Source organism: Lepisma saccharinum, chromosome 26 (assembly GCF_977018435.1).
Source record: "Lepisma saccharinum chromosome 26, izLepSacc3.1, whole genome shotgun sequence".
NCBI lineage: Eukaryota > Metazoa > Arthropoda > Insecta > Zygentoma > Lepismatidae > Lepisma > Lepisma saccharinum.
Window position 1 is genome coordinate 43,235,425 of NC_139254.1, and position 22,946 is coordinate 43,258,370.

At 38.2% G+C, this 22,946-nt stretch overlaps 1 protein-coding gene across 7 annotated transcripts in view; it reads left to right on the forward strand.

Annotated features, from left to right (window-relative positions):
- Nucleotides 1–3,650: 3,650 nt before the first annotated feature.
- msn (serine/threonine-protein kinase msn) overlaps nucleotides 3,651–22,946 on the forward strand; it is a 156,293-nt gene continuing 136,997 nt past the window's right edge. For all 7 annotated transcript variants that reach the window (XM_083112407.1, XM_083112408.1, XM_083112410.1 and 4 more), the window contains exons 1-3: nucleotides 3,651–3,976; nucleotides 15,687–15,752; nucleotides 20,003–20,059. In XM_083112407.1, coding sequence (XP_082968533.1) covers nucleotides 3,911–3,976; nucleotides 15,687–15,752; nucleotides 20,003–20,059 — 189 coding nt within the window. In that variant the 5' untranslated portion in view covers nucleotides 3,651–3,910. The remainder of the gene's footprint in view (nucleotides 3,977–15,686; nucleotides 15,753–20,002; nucleotides 20,060–22,946) is intronic.

Genomic DNA, 22,946 nt, shown 5'->3' on the forward strand with positions numbered 1-22,946 from the left:
GGTAGTAGTAGTAGTAGTAGATGTAGTAATAGTAATAGTATTGTCCCAGATCTTTGACTGTGGTAAATTGGCCATTTTTTTTCCACAGCATTTTTCATAATATTTCACAAGCTCAAGGGGGGGGGGGTTAAACCCCGTAAACCCCCCCTTGCGTACGCCACTGCGCTCCATGCAAGAGTCGGCCAGCAAGCAGTGAAATGCGAATTGCTTTGCCAGTGGAGAAATTTAGCCTCCGAAACCAGAATGAAAAGAAACAGGTGGGTGTCCTTTTCCTGGAAACCTCACTGCGGGAGTCACGCGGAGGGGAGGGGGTGGTGAAGGGAGGAAGGTTCTCTTTCTACTCATCTGATATGTCGCTAGGTGTCTCTGTATCGCATCGGGCCAGGAAACTACTTTCATGCCAACCTCCAGGCCACTCTTAAGTGGCGGCCAGCCCCCAAAATTTGAATTTGATTTTCTCGAAAACCATTACGGTAAAAACGAAAAAAATGTGGCACAAAACTGCACAAACGTGAAATATTCCAGTGTCATTATGTTTGTGACGGTACAAAACTGGGGGGGGGGGGGGCTGCCGCAAGTTGGCCCCCAAATTCAATTTGCGATTACTCGAGAACCGTAATAGTACAAACGAAAGTAAAAGCGGCACAATCCGACACAAACGAAGAAGAATCCTATGACATATTTCAATCGTTTGTACCATGTGGTGGTGGGGGGGGGAGGCAACTTGTCAGGGCTCTGGGACTGACAATAAGTTTTTCCGTCGCATTATATGTTGATGCCTGCTCGAATTTGTATTCAGTTTCTCAAAAAGATCCAGGTTGTTTGCTGCTTAGTGCTTTATGTGTTAAGGTTAGTAACTGATATTTAGCGAAATTCTTGTTGATAATCCAATTTCAAATTATGTAAGTATTTTGAAATATGGTCCCTTTTTTTGAGCTTGTATATGGATCTCATGCATGCATTCTGTAGTTTATGTAGCTTATGAGATGTGGAGCTGCTTGCATAGAAAGCAACTATGACTCCATAGATTAACCGTGATAATGTATTAGGCTTTCGCACAATTTTTACTTAACCTCAGTGCCTGCAATATTCTGTGGTACAAAGCTCAAAGAGATTTGTTGGCTTTCTTTATCTGCGTTGAGAAATGATGTGACCATTCTATGTGGGAATCCATGACAAAGCCTAGGTTATTAACGGTCTTTTCTAAAGTTAATGTGTAGTTATCCAATTTAGGGAGTATCGTGTGATCTGTGCTTTCGCTTAGCATTTTCAAAATAAATTTGGATCCTATTATGAGAGTATGCTTATTGGGCGCAAATCATTCACGTTTTTAACAGGCTCTCATTTTGCGAGTGGTAAAACGATTGCCTTTTTTCATGCTTCTAAGAAGACACCCTGTGCTAAGAAATTATTTATTATGTTCGTTATGGTGTTTAGGCAGAAAGGAAGTAACAATTTTAACATGGTTAGGTTTGTTTATACCATCGTCTCCACTTGCTTTAGTCCGCATCCTGTTGAATGTCTTCTTTGTATCTTGAGGGGAGACTCTAGTAAATGGAAATGAGTTTAGGGGTTTGATGGCCAAAAAAGTTTTGCAATTTTTTTCCAGCACGTTGTGGTGAGCATCAGTCTACGAAGATTGTATAAAGTAGTCGTTCATGATATTTGGATTTAATATGTCTTGAGGAATATCTTGAGTGGCAGTTTTGCTTCTTACAAGACCATGTTTACGTAGGGTCGCCCACATGCTTTCCGCATGTTTTATATTCTTAGGCTATCAATTGCAGAGTTAAACTAATAGTGAAACTTGCTGTTTTGCACTATTTTTTTAGCTCTGTTTTTGAAGTATTTATAACTAAGGAGGCTGTCGTTATCGCCAGTATTTATATATCTCAAATGATAGTAGTCACTAAGTTTCCAAAATTCGAGGACAATGTTGTTAATGCATGGTGCAGGAGGCTTTGTCAGTCTCCGCATTTTAACGGGGATGTGTTTATTCGCCAGCATGACTATTGCATTATTTATCATTTCGACTTGGTATGTACCTATGTTTTGAATGATCTGTGCTGCGTCGTGTTGTGATCGAAAATGTATGCAGGCCTCTTGCATCCCAAACAACAGAAGAATGGGTTTCATTTTTTATTTAGCGTTGCTTTTCTGCCACTTTAGCTAATTGCGACGATGAGGATGAGTGGCGATACGATGAAATTGATGAAGGGACATTCACAAAGAATACCCATGTCCATGCCTTGCTTTGAACCCGGGACCCCTGGCGTCATAGTACGCTGTGCTAATAACCATTTTATCACAGAGGTCGGCAAGAGAAGATAGGAGTTCCTGTTCAAATTAAATATTCAAGGTAAGAAGTTTATTGATGAATAGATTCTCTCGGGCTATCGACCAGGTGAGTTGTGGAAAATATTCCAAGCTTTCGAGAGCTAACATCACTGAAGATGAGAGTGACGTTAGCTCTCGAAAGCTTGGAATATTTTCCACAACTCACCTGGTCGATAGCCCGAGAGAATCTATTCATTATTCGTCGCCAGGAAAGCTTCAAGTCTTACTTCAAGAAGTTTATTTTATATTTCATTCTTGCACGTAGGCCTACATAAATATTTCACAATATGGGCCTCTATATTTTATAAATAGCCATGAAATATTTGAAATACTTTGACATTTTTATAATTATTTGTAAATTGTAATGTATGTATTTTTAATCACAATGTCACATCACTTCAAAATGTAAGAAATTGAACGAAAAACAGCCTCCCATTTGAGCAATATGATATGAAGAGATAGTCCAGGTTTTGAAACCAGCATACGCCAGTGATGTATATAATTTGAAATCGGGGAGGTCAATAGACCCTTTGTGTCCCCCCCCCCCCCCCGGGCAGGATTACTTGGCCGTCTGGAAGAAAAATGCAAGAAGTATTTGAAAACTAATTCCATCTTGAGTATCCGTCTGTCCTGCTACTCTTAGATTCCACTAGTCTGGTTTATTTTTACTTCAATGTTTGCCCCACCCCGTCTTGAATTGACTTTCGTCCAAGGTTGGGGGCCATGTCCCCCCGTGGTTGCGCCACTGATAGTAGCGCATTAGATCTCGAGGACATTAATGAGGGGATATATGTGATAGATTATTTAGCCCTGATCGCATTTTACATCCTACTACCACGCACCCTTTGCTTTCGTTTCTTCCCTACATAACACATATATTTCTTGTCTTGTGGTGGGCCTACGAACCGGAAGTTGTTGTCCTAAAAGTATGGCGTCTGCCCGAACACACTTCTTTTTCGGTGGACGGCCCGGCACGCCACTGCTTTCCACGACTTTTTTCTTTTTTTGCAAGCATTTTCTGTATTATATCTCACTTAAAGTAGTTTCCAGAAGAATTAATTCTACTTTTGTAGTTGTAGGATACATGTACCGCTTATTCAATAAAATTTCAAGCGGAAGAAATTCTTCGCTAGTTTGCGTCCAAGAATCTTCCATTTTCTGGAGTAGCATTTAATTGAATATAAACAAGGGTGTGACTTATATATTCTATATTTCCAATAAGAAGGTTCAAAAGTTAAGAAACATCTGGTTTGCGTTTGCAGCTGACAATGTGACTAACTTGACGTCTGACGTCACAGGTCGCTGCTCGGTTGTTTACGTTGAGATCAGTCATAAAAAGGTGTGGAGCTGAATTCCCAGTAAAAGCGTAAATGTCCTCTAATCTGTGTGTTAGGAGGTGTTCGGGTTTGTACCCTCAAAGAAAAGAATGGTGTGTAATATGACAAGATAGCGGAAGAGTATTCCTCTCTCCGCTAAAATACTTTCTATGTTCAAAGATTTTTAAATGCGTGTGATCACATTGAACCTAGTGCATTGAATTGTGTTTGTACACAAGAACCCAAGAACTATCAAGATGGCGCAGCATTTGGCCCCTAGTGTGAATTGTTCTTTAGATGACATTGATTTAAATGCCTTAAAGGTAAGGAAATTATTTTTTCCCATTGAATTCATCAAAACACTTGAATGAGTTAAACATCCTGATTAAGTTTAAGTTAATAAAGAAGAAAATACGTGTCAACCCTTTGTGATTGAGGAGAATATCTTTGTAAGAACACCAATTTTGTACGATTTAATATACCCGATGTATAGGTCTATGCTGTATTTTAAATGTATACATCAAACGTGATTGATCTAGCCCACAGAGAACAGAGAACTAACTGGTTCGAATACTTTCTTCAGGGAGATCTAAGTCGAGTAGGAAAGACTACGAACTTTCGTATTATATCAGGACGTTTGTTCATTCCGATTGGGATCGGGTGCAATTTTCACTGTATGAGGAAAGTTGTCGTACAGAATATATTTTTAAGGACATTGTAAAGTTATCTGTAAAATTATTTGATGCTATGTCTGCCCATGCTCTTGCAGTACAAAAACAGAGGCCCCATTTAATCTCCTTCAACCACAAATATTATAATTTGTATCCTTTTCCAAGATTTCTTATTGTATGAAAATGGGAATTAGCGCAAGTGTTATTCAATGTACTCATGTGCACAAGAAACCTATAATAATAGAAATCTGGATACATAAACATATACACATGTAAAAGTCAGAATATTTTCAGTGCTTGCGTAGCTTACTAGCCTATGGTTTGAATTTTGATTCACAGATAGACCAATGTGGACTGGACCTACCGTTTAAAGTGCAATCAAAACCATTGTGTGCCCCCACCACGTATCAAACTTTTGCTCCATCATTACAAGATGACAAGAGTTACTACTATGCCATTGGGGAGGCCAGAGCTTACCATGGTGTACATAAAATAAGTACATACAACACACAACAAATATAAAATAAAGAAGTTTGTTTGCTTTAAGTACAATTTATACATGGATAGGCTAATTGGTACTGGACCTACAGCTTAAAGTGGGATGCGAAGCACTATGTCATCAAGGAGGTTTTGAAATGAAAGATGATAATATCACAAGTTTTCGTTAGTTTAATAATTACACATGCATAGGCCTACATATGTACTACATATTTCCACATACATTGCTATGTACTCTTGGACTGATGAAAAACAGTGTTTAAAAACCTTTTTTTGGCATGAGTTTACAATACCGGACCACTCTCCAATTTCTATAAAATTTCGCCTACTTACTAATTTCGGAACGAGTTTACAATACCGGACCACTCTCCAATTTCTATGAAATTTCGCCTACTCACTAATTGTGAACTCCTAATCACGAATCTGCATGTAGTAATTGGCGGTCAAGTATGGAAATCGAGAAAAAAATGAAATAAACTATGTTTTCTTAACGTAACGTAACCCTACCATAAGAACAATAGCTCCACGGAAGATGCCATTTTCCCAACATGAAGAAATCAACAGGCAAGATAAGGTATAGTTCTCTTAGCTAAAATATTAATTTTTCTTTGTATTTATGCTAATGGAACCTAACCTAACAGGCCTAACCTAACCTCGTAGGCATTCATCGTCTGTCGTCAACAAGATTGTTGTGCGTAAAGGAAGACCATTAGGTAATTAATTGCGAAAGAAAGATGGTTCCGAATTGCTGTGTATGGACAATCACCGTGGTAAATCGCAAGGTTATTTTACAAGTTGTACACGTAAATGTACAGTTTTAACAAGTGACCGCCAAATATGAACTACAGATACGTCATCAGGACATCGAAATTAGTAAGTAGGCGAAATTTTATAGAAATTGGAGAGTGGTCCGGTATTGTAAACTCATGCCCTAATTTCGGTGTCCTGATGACGTATCTGTAGTTCTTATTTGGCGGTCAGTTGTTAAAATTGTACATTTACATGTAGAACTTGTAAAATAACCTTGCGATTAACCACGGTGATTGTCCATACACAGCAATTCGGAACCATCTTTCTTTTGCAATTCATTAATGGTCTCCCTTTACACACAACAATCTTGATGACGTCAGACGAGGAATGCCTACGAGGTTAGGTTAGGTTAGGCCTGTTAGGTTAGGTTCCATTAGCATAAATACAAAGAAAAATTAATGTTTTAGCTAAGAAAACTATACCTTGTCTTGCCTGTTGATTTCTTCATGTTGGGTAAATTGCATCTTCCGTGGAGCTATTGTTCTTATGGTAGGGTTACGTTACATTAAGAAAACATAGAGAAGAGAGGAGGGAAAGAGATGAGCGGAGAGGAGGAGACTAGGAATGGGCTGTGGGTATATGACTAATTATGACGAGTTGTGGATATGTGGTGAAATTCAGGTAAGTTTTCCGTATCCTGGAAACTGATTTCTTCAAATTTAAAAGTTTGGGGCTCATTTGAGGGCAGGTGACTCCAGCCAATTTCTAACATGCCTTTAACAGGACTCTATAGAGAAAGCCGGCTAGTCCGAGCAGAGGCGGGATAGTGGTAGGGGGATGGTAGGTCAATTACCCTAGGGGCGGAGCCCGGAATCGGTGAGAAATTGGACTCAAAAATTTCAAACGAAAATAATTTTTTACTTTAAATTTCCCACCGATTCCGGGACTGATAGCTCCAAAAACATTTCATGGATAGCGCCACGAAAGATTACAATTTTCTTTGTAAAACAATGCGAAAAAGTTATTAAAAGAAAACTGGATCAGATGAGCTTTGCTCACGGGTATTTCTTGGGTTCCGAAGGTTGAAACACTGCATAACGAATGAAAATCGACAAAACAAGCACGACGCGCGATTATGTAGGAAGGTGTACGTGTCATATTGTCTCTCAGGCAAGCGAAAAGACTACGAGAAAGAAGTACTCATAATGTGAAAAATTGTATTTACTTTGACGAAAAAAACGTCAATACACCTTAAGGAATGTTCCATGAAGCAGATAGGTAAGTACAAATGTCAAAAATTGATGAAACAAAGAAGTTATAGGTGTCCGAAGGATAATACATTTTTACCAAGTGCTTTATTGTAGCGAGTTTGTCAGTTTTTTAAAAAAATAGTACATAATAATCCTATACAATTGCACTTCGTGTTTTGTAGTATATACACTTATTGAGACAAATAGTTATTGAATAAACATATTATCTTCTGACTTAGGGCGTTTTTACAGGAATTAAATTTTTTGAAAGTGATATAAAAAATATAGAGAATTAAAGGGAGCGAATGCAGAATATAGAGAATATCTCCAATTTCGTTAATATTTGGTATACTAAGTAAATTTGGCCTTCTAATCACTAATCTATTGTTAAAATTGGGGAGTCACATCTGGAAATCGCGAAAAAAGCTGATGTAAGTTGAGAATTTTTTTTAAAGCTGAATTAAATTGTTTTACGAACAAAATTTTAACTAAGCTTGCCTAACCTAACCTTACCGGAAATGGTTCGTGGGGTGATCCGTCAATGGTTCGTGTAGCTACCAGTTCATAATGTACCGATCAGAAGGCCAAAATTAGTTTATCTACCAAATATTAACGAAAATCAATCAAAACAATTTTGCAAGTAGTCCACCAAAAAATTCCCAAGGTATAACAACGTAGCCAGGTGTGTCTTGCGTTTTCTGTACTTTTGTTATTTGAGTAGCTTTGGTCTATCCCTAAGTTAATCACGGGAATAGTGAGGAATGTTTTTTAGACGAAGATGATAAATAGACACACAGGAATAATCCACCCTCGCAATAAACCCAGAACTCAAACCTGGAACCTTCGATGCGAGGTGTGTTTCTTGTTCTAACTTTATCTGTGTGTTTTCGTTAGATTCATGGTATTTTGTGAGTAGATATGAAGAAAGTAAATAAATAAGTGGGTGGAAGGGACTGGAGAATCGTAGCTACAGAACTATTGAGAAAATATCCTTCGCCAAGATAGAGAATCTCTATATCCCTTGTGATAGAGAACCTATTAGAAGAATGAAAGGACAGATTAAAATATTAAATTTGATGTGTATCCTTTCATTAAAATGCTTAGAAAGCAATATAATAAACTTGTTCACTGCAAGAAAATAATAAAAGAAGTTTGCCCATGGTGGGGATCGAACCCAGGCCTCGCTGATGAATGCTCTGCCCGCTAACCAACACACTATCAATAGAACTACGTTTTCTTTTTCCCAATCAGTCTGTTTCCTTCCTCAGCACATGAAAAGCAAATGCATCTTAATTTCTGATGATTGTCTCATTCTCTAATAATAGAAACCACGTATGTCAAAAAATAGACGCATTCTTTCTGTGAAATATCACATGTTTCGCACATCATACTTTCCGTTTACTGTCATTTGGAGATTCACTTGGAAGTTAAAACTTAGCTTTGTGTATGCATTTTCACGTGCATGTGTGTGACAAGAGTGGTGTGAACGTGTGTTGGATGTTGTTCTAGGTATTATTTTCATTCAAAGCATCGAATGCCAAACGTCACTTGTTCATATCATCAAACATGGTTGTTATGTTTATGTATGGAGAATGATTGCGTAATGAAGAATGTAATTTTGCAACATATATAGACGTAAGTGTACAATTTTTACATGTGACTCCCAAATCTTAACTCCAGATAGGTTACCAGGACTGTTTATTTAGTGAGTATAAGAAGTAGGAAAGGAATTGTAGACATTCTCTGTATTGTGCATTCACAATTAAAGTGGAAAGGGAAAATGTCAGCTCAAGGTCCTTTTGTTTTATTGTGATTTCATCATACTACGGATGCAATTTTTACATGGTTCAATTTCGATTTACGTCTGTTAACACATACTGCGGAACTTTAGCAATTACTTAAGATTTTTTTCAATATATACTTTCGTTCTTAGGTTACGCAGGTCAGGTTTGGTTCTCTTAGCATTAAAATGAAGTCCCTAAATACGTTCTACTAAGGTTCCGATTTACGGTAAAAATCTGGTATTCCCCGGACACCTATAACTTCTTCATTTTGTCAATTTTTGACATTTGTAGTTTCCTATCTGCTTCGCGGAACATTTCTTAAGGTGTATTGACGTTTTTTTCGTCAAAGTAAATACAATTTTTCACATTACGAGTACTTCTTTCTCGTAGTCTTTTTGCTTGCCTGAGACACAATATGGCACGTTGTGCTTGTGTTTTGTCGATTTTCATTCGTTATGCAGTGTTTCAACCTTCGGAACCCAAGAAATACCAGTGAACAAAGCTCATCTAATCTAATTTTTTTTTAAAAAACTTTTTCTCATTGTTTTTCAAAGAAAATTGTATACTTTCGTGGCACTATCCGTGAATGGTTTTTGGGGCTATCCGTCCCAGAGTCGGTGGGAAATTTAGAGTAAAAAAATATTTTCGTTTGAAATTTTTGAGTCCAAATTTCCCACCGATTCCGGGCTCCGCCCCTGGGATAATTGACCTGGCTGGTTAGGGGGATCTAGAGGCTAGATAATATTCATTTTAGTGAAATCCCAGTTCATCTTTTAAAATGCTCATTCATCTAGTTCTTGAGACTTATTCTGGCTTCTTGGCTTCTGGATCTCTCTAGTCCGGACTGCTGCAATCGTACTGCACGCTTGTTGATGCCTCATGATATTGCGATCTCTCATAGTGGTCTCGTCGATTTTGTTGCAGGTGATGTGGTGTCAATTTACCATCTCCAGAGATTTTTATACTTCAGGATTTTTTCATTTCGTGGTGGACTTTGCACCTCCAACTATTCACCTGAGGTATCCCTTGGTGCTGGTGGAAAGTTACAGTGGAGGTACACTCACCGCTGGTGAGGGCCATTGCCTTGCTGACTGTGCAAAGCAGAGTGGTAAATTCTTGTCACTCGGCTCTGCATCCGGTAGAAGTTGAGTTGGGGTGAATGAGCGTTCAACCTGCGAGCTTCAGAGCGATGTTTTAATAAAATGGATATTTCGACTTGCATGCTCTTCATCAATATAGCTATAAAGAGTGTGCGAGTAGAATTGGCATGGAAAATACATGAAGGAAAAACATCTCTAAAAGTTCTAATTATAAATTTATTGAAAATTCCAGAAACAACAGCAAAGTAAGCATGCTTGCACGCACGCCGTTCTTTTGCAGGGGTAGTTTTCCCAGACAGCGCCAATACCGACAGCATGTTTTTTACACGCAGCGACACAATCGGGGTTCTCGCCATGGCCTTGGAAGGAAGATACGAAAGCCTGATGGATCCTGCCCTGTGTTGCCAACCTCCCGATAAGAAAAAGCTGTTTAATCTGTGAAATTATGCTAAAATCTGATGAATTGTGCTAGGATCTAAATAATAATAACAATGAATTATTATTATTGATAATTAGTAACAGTAATTTATTGTTATGATTATTTTTAGGATGAATGTAGTTTTAAGTTATGCATCTACTTTCAGAGATAAGTTCAACATTGAACTAGAGAAAGTTTGAGATTCATTCGTCGACTACAAAGTGGAACATTTGTTTTATTTGTGCCCCACAACTTTCTGCCAAATCTTGCTGTGAAATGTTCCTTGCGATGTGAGGTAAACGGGAGAATGAAAAAAAAAAGATGAAGAGGAGAGGGTGTTGTTGGAACGTACCTAGACCGGAAATAAGATGTATATGTCATTTTATTTTTAATTCTCAAAATATCGTTCTTTGAAGCTAATTTCTTCCTCCCAGAGGAGCAAGTTTTATTTATTTATTTAAGTTTGGCCATTTAGCTGCCCAATTATAGGTCTGCTAATTACATTTAAAAAGTTACAGCTACAAATATACATTTGTGGTTGATTGCATTATCAGAATTTGACATGCTCATCTAGAATATGCTCAGTAGAAGAAATCACATTATATAAAAGTAGAGCAGAGAATTATTGGTACATACAAAGAAAACAAAAGATATAGAAGTTTGCAAATTAGGTTAGATTTGCCCATTATGCAATCACAGACTGCTAGGTTTAGTATCATTATGCTAGGGTTGGCATCCCTGTTCTGCTTCAAAACAACTTCCAGCTAAATGTATGACTTGGGTCGGTGTCCCCTTTTCCATTGCCCGAGGCAAGGTGGGTGGGGGGGGGGGGGTCTGACTCTGCCCATGTGTCAAGGGGAGCTCCGGATGCAAACCCAGCATCGGAAGGTCCTTCCAGAAAATTTGTCGTGCAGGTCTACGTGTGCGCCTGTCCCATTTACCCCCGTTGTTTCTTGATGCACAGGATACCGAGGTGGGTGGTCACAGCCGATGTTATCGGTATGTGTGTGTGCAAACGCGCTAATGCTTTATAGGTCGAACTTATTCAATGAAGCCACCTGCAGCTTCAATCACTACCTCCAGACAACCTTGGAAGCGAGAATAGGTGAATTTTACAACCTCAGGAGACAACTCTTGAAATACCTGGGAGATTCTCTTCCTCAGCTGATTTTTATTGTAAAGGCAGTCTTATTAGTGATCCTTTCAACCGTGCCCCACACATAATAGTCAAGAGGATTGCAGTCAGGTGAGTTTGGAGGCCACATATTAGGGATAAAATGGTCAAAAAAGTTATCCTCGAGCTACTTCTGAGTTTCCCTGGCCATGTGTGCTGGTTCAGAATCTTGTTGGAACACGTATGGTCTTCCTGCGACAACTTTTCAATCCAAGGCATGACTACAGTCACCAGATCATCTCACAGTGCTCTCAGAATGGCCCAGACCTCGAGAAATCTCGGGGATTGAGATGGAGGGGTCGTTGTCAATGAGCTGCTGCACATTTGAAATGAGAATGTTACTTCTCACCCTCTACTGTCTTTCTGGCAGCCACGACCTCCACATCAAAGTCTGAATTCACCAACTGCTTCCTAATTCTGAATTGTCCTCATTGGCAACTTAACTTGTCTACAATGATGTTGTTGGTCATCCGGGAGCAGATAGAGTAGACTATCACCTTCCTTCTCCACTCCTTTGGCCACTCATAATGATCCAATCCGTTCGAGGTCCTCATTCTTTGAAGTCTTACTGATAACTGAGAATCTGGAATGATAAACATGGATCAAGAAAAATCTTGTATGATCTGTAATTTCCTGTTTAAACTTGCGCCAATTCTACTTGTGCATCTTTTACATATACAAGAGTCAAGTGAAACCTTAAAATACAGGACAGACTGTAAACAGCTCAAATTTGCATGAGGTATCGACTGTTATTTACAAAAGGACTTGAAGGCTGCAACACTGATCAAGTAAGCTTCAGAACACAATTTTTGTCATTTTAAAGATGGCGCCTCCTGGATACACATCCATCAGTGAACAGCAGTGGTTTCTTGCCCTCTGGAATCCTAAAACTTATAGAAATTCTACAGCAAATGAAACTTCAATGAGTATGCATGGTAAGCAGTAAGTTTACAAATCGAAGGAGGAAGTTCAAAAATGCCCTCGATACGCACGCAGATGGGTGGAAAGACCTTCGTGGTGGCTGATAAGTTACTACATAGATTCCAAATATGTTTCTTCTTGAGGTATACATGCACGAACTCAGACTTGAAAATATACATGGATCAGCAATGGGTCTATGCTAAAAGACAGCAAACTTGTGCAACTTTACATGCAGAAATCTACTAGATAAAAAACAAAAACTAATTTAGGTTTTCATTTGACTGTCTCTTATCCCTTGTATTATGCATATTCCTATTCCAAGGCTAAATGCCATGGTCTTATGTCAGTTTCAAATGTAATGCATTAATCCTTAGATGCCCAAGCTGTTTTTTCCTGATGTTTGCATGAATGCCCAAAGTGTTTTGAGCAGGAAATTTAAAATTCTGAAACGTTTTAAAAAAATTTAATATCTTGGAAACTATGATCAGTTGTTATAAATCAAACCTTGTTTTGTTCAGTACAGATTGTGCTATAAGTGTATGGTAAACAAATATTTATCAAGTAGAAAGCCAGGAAACGTATTATTACTAGCAAAATTTTGAATTCGGCCTGCTCCCATAGAGGCATCACCCCCTACCTCTGTGTTCCATTATCAGCCTTTTGCAAAAAGGAAAGGCAAATGACGAATCCCGAAGGTGGTGATTTTTTCTCCTCCTCACTATAGGGTATGACTAATTACAGTGGTCGTTCAGGGTTGACCATGACTTTTATTTCTAGACAGGAAATATACATACATAGAAGCAGCAAACTATGTCAGTTTTTCTAAGCATTACCCCTGAACATCCAGACACCGTTGCCATCCTTGTGGAAGTTCCTTGATGCCTTTGGCGTAGAAAGTAGGAGGTTGGTGTTGTAACCACAGCAAGACAGCTTTCTTGAGTTCCTCATCTGTCCGGAAGTGCATCCTGCCCAAATGCTCTTTGAGAGCCCCAACAATTGGAAATGACTGGGGGTTAAGTAAGGACTGTGTGGTAAAACCTCCCAGTGCAAGTTGGCCAGTGTTGTGTTGAGTCAAATGGGCTGCGTGCAGTCTGGCATTTTCATGGAGAAGAGTGACATGTTTCGTCAACATTCCAGGTCTTTTCTTCCGAACGGCCCCACATACGCACCGTGAAGCAGTGTTGAGTAATACTGGGCATTAATTGTGGCACCCTTCTCCAAAAAGATCCACATGTCCCAAAAGACGGTGCCCAAAATCTTACCGGCATTGAATCTTGAATTTTTGCGATGCGCGAAATCGCGAAATGTGAAAAAAAGATGCAATTTTGAACATTCTGCAAGTAACTACACCTCCAATGATGAAATATGCATGAGTGTTATTCGCGAAGTAATGGGAAATGTGTGCATTTCCACGAAATGAATGCTTTTTCGCGAAATAACCGTGAAATATCATCAAATTAAGTAGAAAATATGCAAAAACTGGCAATCGAGGTTTTGCGTGCAAACTGTCGATTTGTAACGAAACGTTTGCTTAAAGTTTCCTACCACTTGCAGCTGAAGAACGTTTTATCTTCGATCACATCAGGAAGATGCTGGAAATTGGGTTTTCCCATGCATATAATCTCAGTTCGAAAACTTCGCTCCCTGTCAAGCTGCATTCTTTTCTTCCCCCGAATGTCTACACAACTTCCAGTTTCATTGAACTTGCTGGCTATAGCAGCGATAAGATTAATTTGTTCCCGCACATCAAGGGAAACAATGGTGTCATTTGTGTTCAGTCATGAATGAATTTTGTTTATCACCATGTGATTTTCAACATGTGTTTGTGTATGTGCAGTAGTGATTATTTTATTTGTTGGACAGCAAGGATATCCTTTAAATACATACAATGAATAAATCACTTGAGATATGCAATGTAGAAATGAAGTGATTTTGTGTTGATGTTTTCATTTTGGTTGCACAGCTAAGTACTTGTGTATGTGTACAGTATATAAAAATGAAGTAGTTTATCAATTTATAGCTCTTTTGTATGTTGTTTTCTCTCATAATGAAAAAGTGTGTGCCAATTTTTTTTCCACCGCTGAACTAACATTTTATTTACCGCTCTCCTCAGTTTTTATTTACCATAAATTTGTCTCCCTACTCATAAGTCATGAGTATACAGTGCTTTTCAAGGTCAAGTTGCCCATGGAGTGGCGGCTAGCGAGTCTGGCAGTGAAAGCATGTCTGCCGGCAAAATGGGTGCAACATCCATTTTGGAACCACTAGCTATGTAATGAAATAAGCTCGTACAATTACATTGACAATTACAATTAAAATGAGCACATACCTTGTTAGAAGAGGTGCTGGAAATAATATCTTCCTGCATCCACACATTTACGGCATCTTTTTAGGATATTTTCACTAACCCGCATCAGTTCCTCTTCTAAAGTTGTTTCAATTTTTCTTGTGATGTTTAAAGGCTTGGCTGCAGATGTCATGGAAATGTCTGTTTCTTGTGCAAAGTGCCAGAGGGATTTTTGAGGAGTATGTTTCAGTCGTGCTCCAGTGTGGTCTACTTTCTCCTCAGTGAGCACACACATTAATTGTGGCACCCTTCTCCAAAAAGATCCACATGTCCCAAAAGACAGTGCCCAAAATCTTACCGGCAGCACTTTGCTATTTTTGGGTGGAGGGGAACGAACTCCTGCCCTTCACTGAACTGTTGACACCATTGTTACACTCTTGCCCGTGACAATGTTTGTTCACCATACTGTACTTGCAGTCTACGCCAAATTTCAGCAGGTTTCACCTTCTCCTTCACGAGAAATTTCATTATACACCGTTCTTCCACTGCAACAGATACACTACGTGCCGCCATCTTTGTTTACACTACTGCACATGTGCCAAATACATTGCAAAGGATCATGGCTACTCGCAAGGAATCATGGTGTGTCCTGCTGAAGTAATGCAGCACTACATTGATTCAATAATATTTTATGCACGAAAGTCTTGGTCAACCTTGAACGACCCTTGTACAAAGGACATACCTCAAAGGGCTCATGTAACAATCCAAACATTATCTCAGATGCAGTATGTATACAAAGTAGCATACTACATTAAGATGCTGCTCTCATTGGTAAACATACCTGCTTGGTACACATTTGTACAAGTTGGACGTTTAATGTTTAAAGAATTTAAAATTTTGAATTTGAAGGATTGTAATACAAGATTCATATATTTTCATAAATGCATGGACACTTATTTTGCTTGTCCCAACCCAACTCCAAACACACTCTGCTGCTGTATTTTTCATTCAGATAGAAAATACTTACAAAAGTATCCAGTAACGCTGCATTTTAGAGTGCACACAGAGTGCTCATTGTGGTAAGGTTAAAAGGAGAAAGTAAGATATGAAAGCTGTATTTTTATCTGTGATATATGTGACTGGGAGATAGTGATTTGAACCTTTTTTTTCTTTCTTGCAGGATCCAGCAGGAATATTTGAACTGATAGAAGTAGTCGGCAATGGTACATATGGTCAAGTTTATAAGGTAAGATGATTTATTTGCATAGCACAAAACAGAAATAAAGTTCCCATCTGAAAAACAAATTTCTTCACCTATTGATTTCAGTGACTCATTACCACCACTCACGAAAACAAAGGAGTAAACAGAAACAATATTTATTTATATGGGATTTAGAAATGAAATGATTTACGTTGTGAACTGGGTAAGATTATGGATATCTGATGATTGATTTTACTGCAAGCCAGGCTCATTATTAAAAAACTTACTTGTGTATGCTAAAAAAGGTAAAGGTAAAGTGTTCCCCTGTGCATAGCACCACGCCATGAAGGCGTATAGGGGGTGTGGGGGTAACGCCCCACACTTTCTTGATCCGGTCGTGAGTGGGGGTGATGTGATCAACATCACGCCCCTGACCGCCTTTACCCCCCAGGGTTTCCCCCAGGTACCCATGTTATTCGATGCTGGGTGGGCGCCGGGGCCGCTTCCACCGTTAGAAAAGTTCCCGGATTTGAACCGGCCCGGGATCGAACCCGGGATCTTGAGCATGGTAGTCAGACGCGTTACCGACTGAGCCACCGCAGCCACTCAGTCTAAACTACTTTGATTTTCTTATGACATGTTAAGTGTTATTTTGATACATATCCGCATGGAAAATAGGGTCCAATTCCCTTACAATTATGCCTCTTGTATTTGTTCCTTACCCAGCATCCACAGTCACAGAACCTAATTATGAATTAAACAGGACAAAGAAAATGAAGTCTACAAATTATAAATTCTTACAAGGGAGGTTATCTCCGATTTCCATGAAACTACAATTGTGTGAAGTTGGTAGAAAATCATTAATAACTTACAGAGAATAATAATAATAGATATGTGTGTAAGGAAATCAGTGTAGCCATATTACAGAATAGATTTGTTGGAAATTTGTTCCAGCGTCAGTCCAATGGAAGCTGGATGCATGAAATTTCAGGACAAACAACAAAAGAACAACAGTCTTCGATGCCGTAGAATTTCCATTCCAATATTTTGGGGGAAAAAAATAAAAAAGAGGGTATTTTTTAGAAAGTCATAATTTCCAGTACATTTCAAAATTAGGCATTTCCCACTAATCCCCTAATTTCTATGTTACTTCCCTGTGCTTTGCTTCACCACACCAAGAAGGTGTATAGGAGATGTGGAATATAAAAAAGACATTAAAAACTACTTACGTATGGAGTATGTTGTTCCTATTTTTCTTTTCGTAGAACGACGTTTCGGAGATTAACTATCCCCTTCTTGAGGATCGTATGAAAAAAACTAGGTACTTAACATAGTACCACGTCGAAATGTAATATAAGGATTGTGGACAAGGGTTGGTGTGGATACATTTAAAATATTATATCCTCGCCCTAGAGATATATAAACAGCTCGTCGTTCACTAAAAAAACTTGCACAATAAACCTATTCTCGTGTTAAAAATGTTAAAAAACTAAAAAACCTGCATGTATCACTGTACAACTTGCAGGTTCGGCCATTCCTGCCCAACTGTGCTTCCTAATGTGGAGTTGGGGCCCCACACTTTCTTGATCATGGCCGAAGGTGGGGGTGATGTGATCAGCACCATGCCCCTGGCTGCCTTTACCCCCTCGCCAGAGTTTTTTCCAGGTACCCACTTTATACGACACTGGGTGGGCACCGGAGCTGCTTGAACAGCAGGGTCGATGCTACAGGGGGCTGCCCCCCCCAAACCAGGCCTCAGCCCCCCCCCCCCCGGTAGCCCCCTAGATTTTTGTAGTACGGTAGACGCATTTCAATCAAAAACTTAAAAAGTAAAATTTCCATTTTCCATTGGGGCAAGTATAATGTTAAAGTACATTTTCTAGTTCGGCTAGATCGCAATTACTTTATTACGATGTGTTCTGAAATCAATTCAATACTAAGTAATTTGCCAATCAGGAGTCTCCAAACTTGCTATTGAATCATCTGCCTGCCTGAAAGATGGACGTATTCTGGACGTATTCAGTGGCTGTGAGATTGTTCTTTGATTGTTGTTGGCAGCCTCTGTAAATCGTATCACTATATTTCGGAATAGGTCTAACAGGTGTGACAAATGAATTTTTATATGTAAGATGAGGTTTAAAATCTAAAAAAGCATTATGTTTCCTTTCTGTTTGTTATTTCCTCATTGTAGTACTGGCAATTGCATGAGAATTAGAGATGTTCTCTCATTGGTTTCATCGTTATTTCTATTCTCCAGCATTCTTAAACCTGAAGGTTTATGGCTGCAGCAACACAAGCCATCCTATCCTTATCACTGCAAATATTCGAGAGTGAGAAGTACGAAGTTAAAGAATGAAAAAGTACACAAACTATTTAATTCCTAAATGCTAAAACATTGGAAATATTAAAATTGACCTCCCAGCCCCATAGTGTAGTGATAGAATTGCTGCCTTGATTATCAAGGGGTCTCACGTTCGATCCCAGTGGAGGTAACATTTCATTAAGTCATTCAGATTTCACTAATAGAAGGACTTCCCCTATGGCGTAATGCCAACGTCGTCGACTTGTAATCAAGGGGCCCCGAGTTCGATACCCGGTGGAGGCACATTGCACAGTGGTTTGGATCCCACTTTAAACTGTAGGTCCAGTCCCGATTAATCTATCTGTGCATAAAGTGGACTTCCAAAAAACAATTCAAGTCAGTTCCACTAGAAGCTACATCCTCCCCATCCTCCCCTAAGTTCTGAATTTCAGTCGTTGAACAAGAGAAAGTAAGATATTTCATCATGGCAGAGAAAATGGCATCATTAACATACTTTCTATTCAAGGGTGGTTTGTTTATTGAATGCCTACTTTATTAAGTTAGTGCCGCTTTTCTGATCCTCGAAAAGCTACAATCTTTCGCCGCTCTCTACTGTTGTAATTTGAACAGTTTAGAGTTATGGCACACTGAGTCAGAAAGGAACTCAAAATAAAGACCCTTCAGCAGCTGCTTGCAATGGTTGAAATATTTAAAATTGCCTTTTACGAACTTTATAAGCTTTGTGTTATTGAAATGTACACACACCCATCAACAGCTGCTTACGGATAAGCTTTGTGTTATTGAAATGTACACACACACCCATCAACAGCTGCTTACGGCAAATCAAGTGTTGCCTTCGTAATCGAAATGGTAATGAGAGGTTGATATATCTATTCTGATAGAGGTTGCTATATCTATTCTGTCCTTTGAGAACGAGCTTGCAAAATCTTTGGATTTAAACAAGGTTGTAGCTGCTCATAAAAACAGACATACCTTATTGTAGTTTCTTCCTGTGGTTATTTTCTTATTTGAAGAAAATAGTACTTGCTTTTTTACTTATAGTTACGTGTAGTATTTATTCATATCCAGCGAATTGATAATGAGTCTATTTTTTATGGTGTATTTTGTTTACTGTTCATATGAATAGTAAGTATGTGATACTATTCCTCTCGATAATGGCTTAGGGAAAACAATACAATTATTGCATTTTAATTGAAATAAAAGATTCTTGCCTGTGGAACAAAATGCAACATAACATCTGTGATTTATCTTTGGATTTGACTGTAATATATGTCACTGGTAAAATTATACCGTAATAAAGTATTACGTAATTACCTTTTAGTCAATATTTGTTAGCCCCCCGAGAATTTGACTCCGAAATCTGTAGCCCTCCCCCCCCCCACTTATTTTAGGCTGGCACCGTCACTGTTGAACAGGTGGAAAAAAATCATGGTTCTTCCCTGCCGGGGATCGAACCCGGGTCTCTTGCATGGTAGTCACACCATAACGACTGAGCTACCGCGACCTTCATAGTATTTAAATGTACCAATTTTATTCCAATTATAAGTAAAACATATCGGCATAAATCTGTGGTTTAAAATGGAAAAACTGAACCATATGCCACATTTTGAGTAATTTTGCACTTTTTTCCATCTTTTATGAAAATGTGTTTATTAAAAATAGAAATAAAAACCTTTGTTTTGTCATTTGAGTATATCAAGCCCTCACATCTATACAAATGAAAAAAGAGACAGAATTGAAATATGTATAGTTTTGGAGAAATGTTAATTTTTGCCACGCATTGGTGGTCGGTATATCCAACTGCCCATCCATAAGAGGTTACAAATTTATACATTACATTAAATCCATTTTGCTAAATAAAAGTGAATCACTGGTTTTGATCTTGAGAATCCCTGTTAAGTTTTGCTTAATGATGAATTCAAACAATGGAGAAGACAGAAGTATCTAATTTTTGCTAATTTTTCACTTTCAGGGACGCCATACCAAAACTGGTCAACTGGCTGCCATAAAAGTGATGGATGTTACAGAGGTAAGTTAATTTGCAGTTTCAAAAATTCATGCTAAATACTTAGAGTTAAATCTCATTGTATATGATGCATTGTTAAGACAATTTTGATTTTGAGTTTGGCCCTTTGAAAAAAGCTAATGGCCTTTCAATGGTTAACAATTGTTAACAGTCTGTTCTTTCCAGCAATTAGTGGATGCAAAATGGTGCAATTGCTACCTTGTTTGCCTGAATGTAACCTCTGAAAAGTCATTAGCTTCTGAAATGTTGTAGTGAAGGTACAGTATTTATAAACATAATGTTCTGAAACTAAAATCATTCAAATTGAGGTATTATGTGTCTCATATTAAACTTGAAAGTCCTGATGAGAAGATATTTCATGAGAAACTTTCATAAGACAATTTCAGTTTCTAATTAACTGATTAATACTGTAATGTTGAAGGTACCTCAATATGTATAGTTGATTGAATCCTACTTGTACCAAAAATAAAGGAAAAGTAATTAGTTTTAAGGAAATTCACACCGAAGCGTTTCTTGAGAGTTTCACCAATCGAACACAGTCTATGATGACACTACTGTGTGAAACATTGCTTTTGATTGGCTGTTGCTTGTTCTTGTTGTTTCAGTGTGAAATCTCCCTTAAATAAAGTATGTGGAATTAATTAGTAGCAACTTTATATTAGAGATTATACTAATACAAGGTGTCTACCAGTCAAGAATGTCAAGAAAAAGTGGAGAAACCAACAGATAGGTCAAGAAACTCAAGAAATTGTGCTTGTGGGCAAGAATTTTTTTATATTTGTTTACAGTATAGTGAATTTACATTGTTATATACCTGTACTGGGATTTGATAAAATTTAGTATTTGGGAATCTAAAATTGTATTGACTTGTGGTTAAGATTTGTTCACTTTGTTTCTTAAGTATGCGTGAAGTTTTGTAAAAATATTAAATAAAGTAATGTGACCATTCTCCATCCAGAATGAAGTCTGAAGCATTAATTTTGATATGCATTAAGAATTAACTCTTATTAAAATACAGATTCAGTTTCCGTCTTAACCAGCCTTGTGGTAGGGTTTTCTCATGGAAAGAAATATATATTTTCTTAAAATTCCAACTATACCTAAGTAGGTGGTCGATTAAATAAGTGTTAAGAAAATGGGGAAAGAAGGTCAAGAAAAAGTCAAAGAGTTTTCGGTTTGTTATTTTGGTAGACACCCTGTAATAGAATAAATTGCTCATAAGTAGGGACATTGAATTTTTGCGATGCGCGAAATCGCCAAATGTGAAAAAAAGATGCAATTTTGAACATTCGGCAAGTAACTACACCCCCAATGATGAAATATGCATGGGTGTTATTTGCGAAATAACCGTGAAATATCATCAAATTAAGTAGAAAACACACAAAAACCGGCGATTGAGGTTTTGTGCGCAAACTGTCGATTTGTAAACGAAACATTTGCTTAAAGTTTCCTACCACTTGCAGCTGAAGAACGTTTTATCTTTGATCACATCAGGAAGATGCTGGAAATTGGGTTTTCCCATGCACATAATCTCAGTTCGAAAACTTCACTCCCTGTCAAGCTGCATTCTTTTCTTCCCCCGAATGTCTACAAAACTTGCAGTTTCATTGAACTTGCTAGCTGTAGCAGCGATAAGATTAATTTGTTCCCGCACATCAAGGGAAACAATGGTGTCATTTGTGTTCAGTCATGAATGAATTTTGTTTATCACCATGTGATTTTCAATATGTGTTTGTGTATGTGCAGTAGTGATTATTTTATTTGTTGGACAGCAAGGATATCCTTTAAATACATACAATGAATAAATCACTTGAGATATGCAATGTAGAAATGAAGTGATTTTGTGTTGATGTTTTCGTTTTGGTTGCACAGCTAAGTACTTGTGTATGTGTACAGTATATAAAAATGAAGTAGTTTATCAATTTATAGCTCTTTTGTATGTTGTTTTCTCTCATAATGAAAAAGTGTGTGCCAATTTTTTTTCCACCGCTGGTATATACCGCTGATCTAACATTTTATTTACCGCTCTCCTCAGTTTTTATTTACCATAAATTTGTCTCCCTACTCATAAGTCATGAGTATACAGTGCTTTTCAAGGTCAAGTTGCCCATGGAGTGGCGGCTAGCGAGTCTGGCAGTGAGAGCATGTCTGCCGGCAAAATGGGTGCAACATCCATTTTGGAACCACTAGCTATGTAATGAAATAAGCTCGTACAATTACATTGACAGTTACAATTAAAATGAGCACATACCTTGTTAGAAGAGGTGCTGGAAATAATATCTTCCTGCATCCACACATTTACGGCATCCTTTTAGGATATTTTCACTGACGCGCATCGGTTCCTCTTCTAAAGTTGCTTCAATTTCTCTTCTGATGTTTAAAAGCTTGGCTGCAGACGTCATGGAAATGTCTGTTTCTTGTGCAAAGTGCCAGAGGGATTTTTGAGGAGTATGTTTCAGTCGTGCTCCAATGTGGTCTACTTTCTCCTCAGTGAGCACACACCGTTTCACCCTTCTCCTCTTATCGAGAACAGACCCTGTTTCCCTAAATTTATTCACTGTCTCTGCGTGGAACAGGAAGATCTGGGGATTCTGCTGCAAAACACCATCTACTTCCCTACAATAATTCGTAATGATGTAAGAGTCGTACATAAAAATTCATTGCTTAAATTACGTATAGTGTAGATGTGTTTTCACACTAGCCACCACTCCACAGGCGACTTGACCATGAAAAGCACTGTATAAATGTATACCATATTAAAAAATCATCTAAATTGTTTTTTTTTTTTTTTAAGTTAAAGGTTTTTTTGGCTAGTCCGTTGTGAAGTTATGCATGAAGCATTTCCAAATTACAGTTTGTGAGTTATTACTATAAAATGATGGTGCATGTT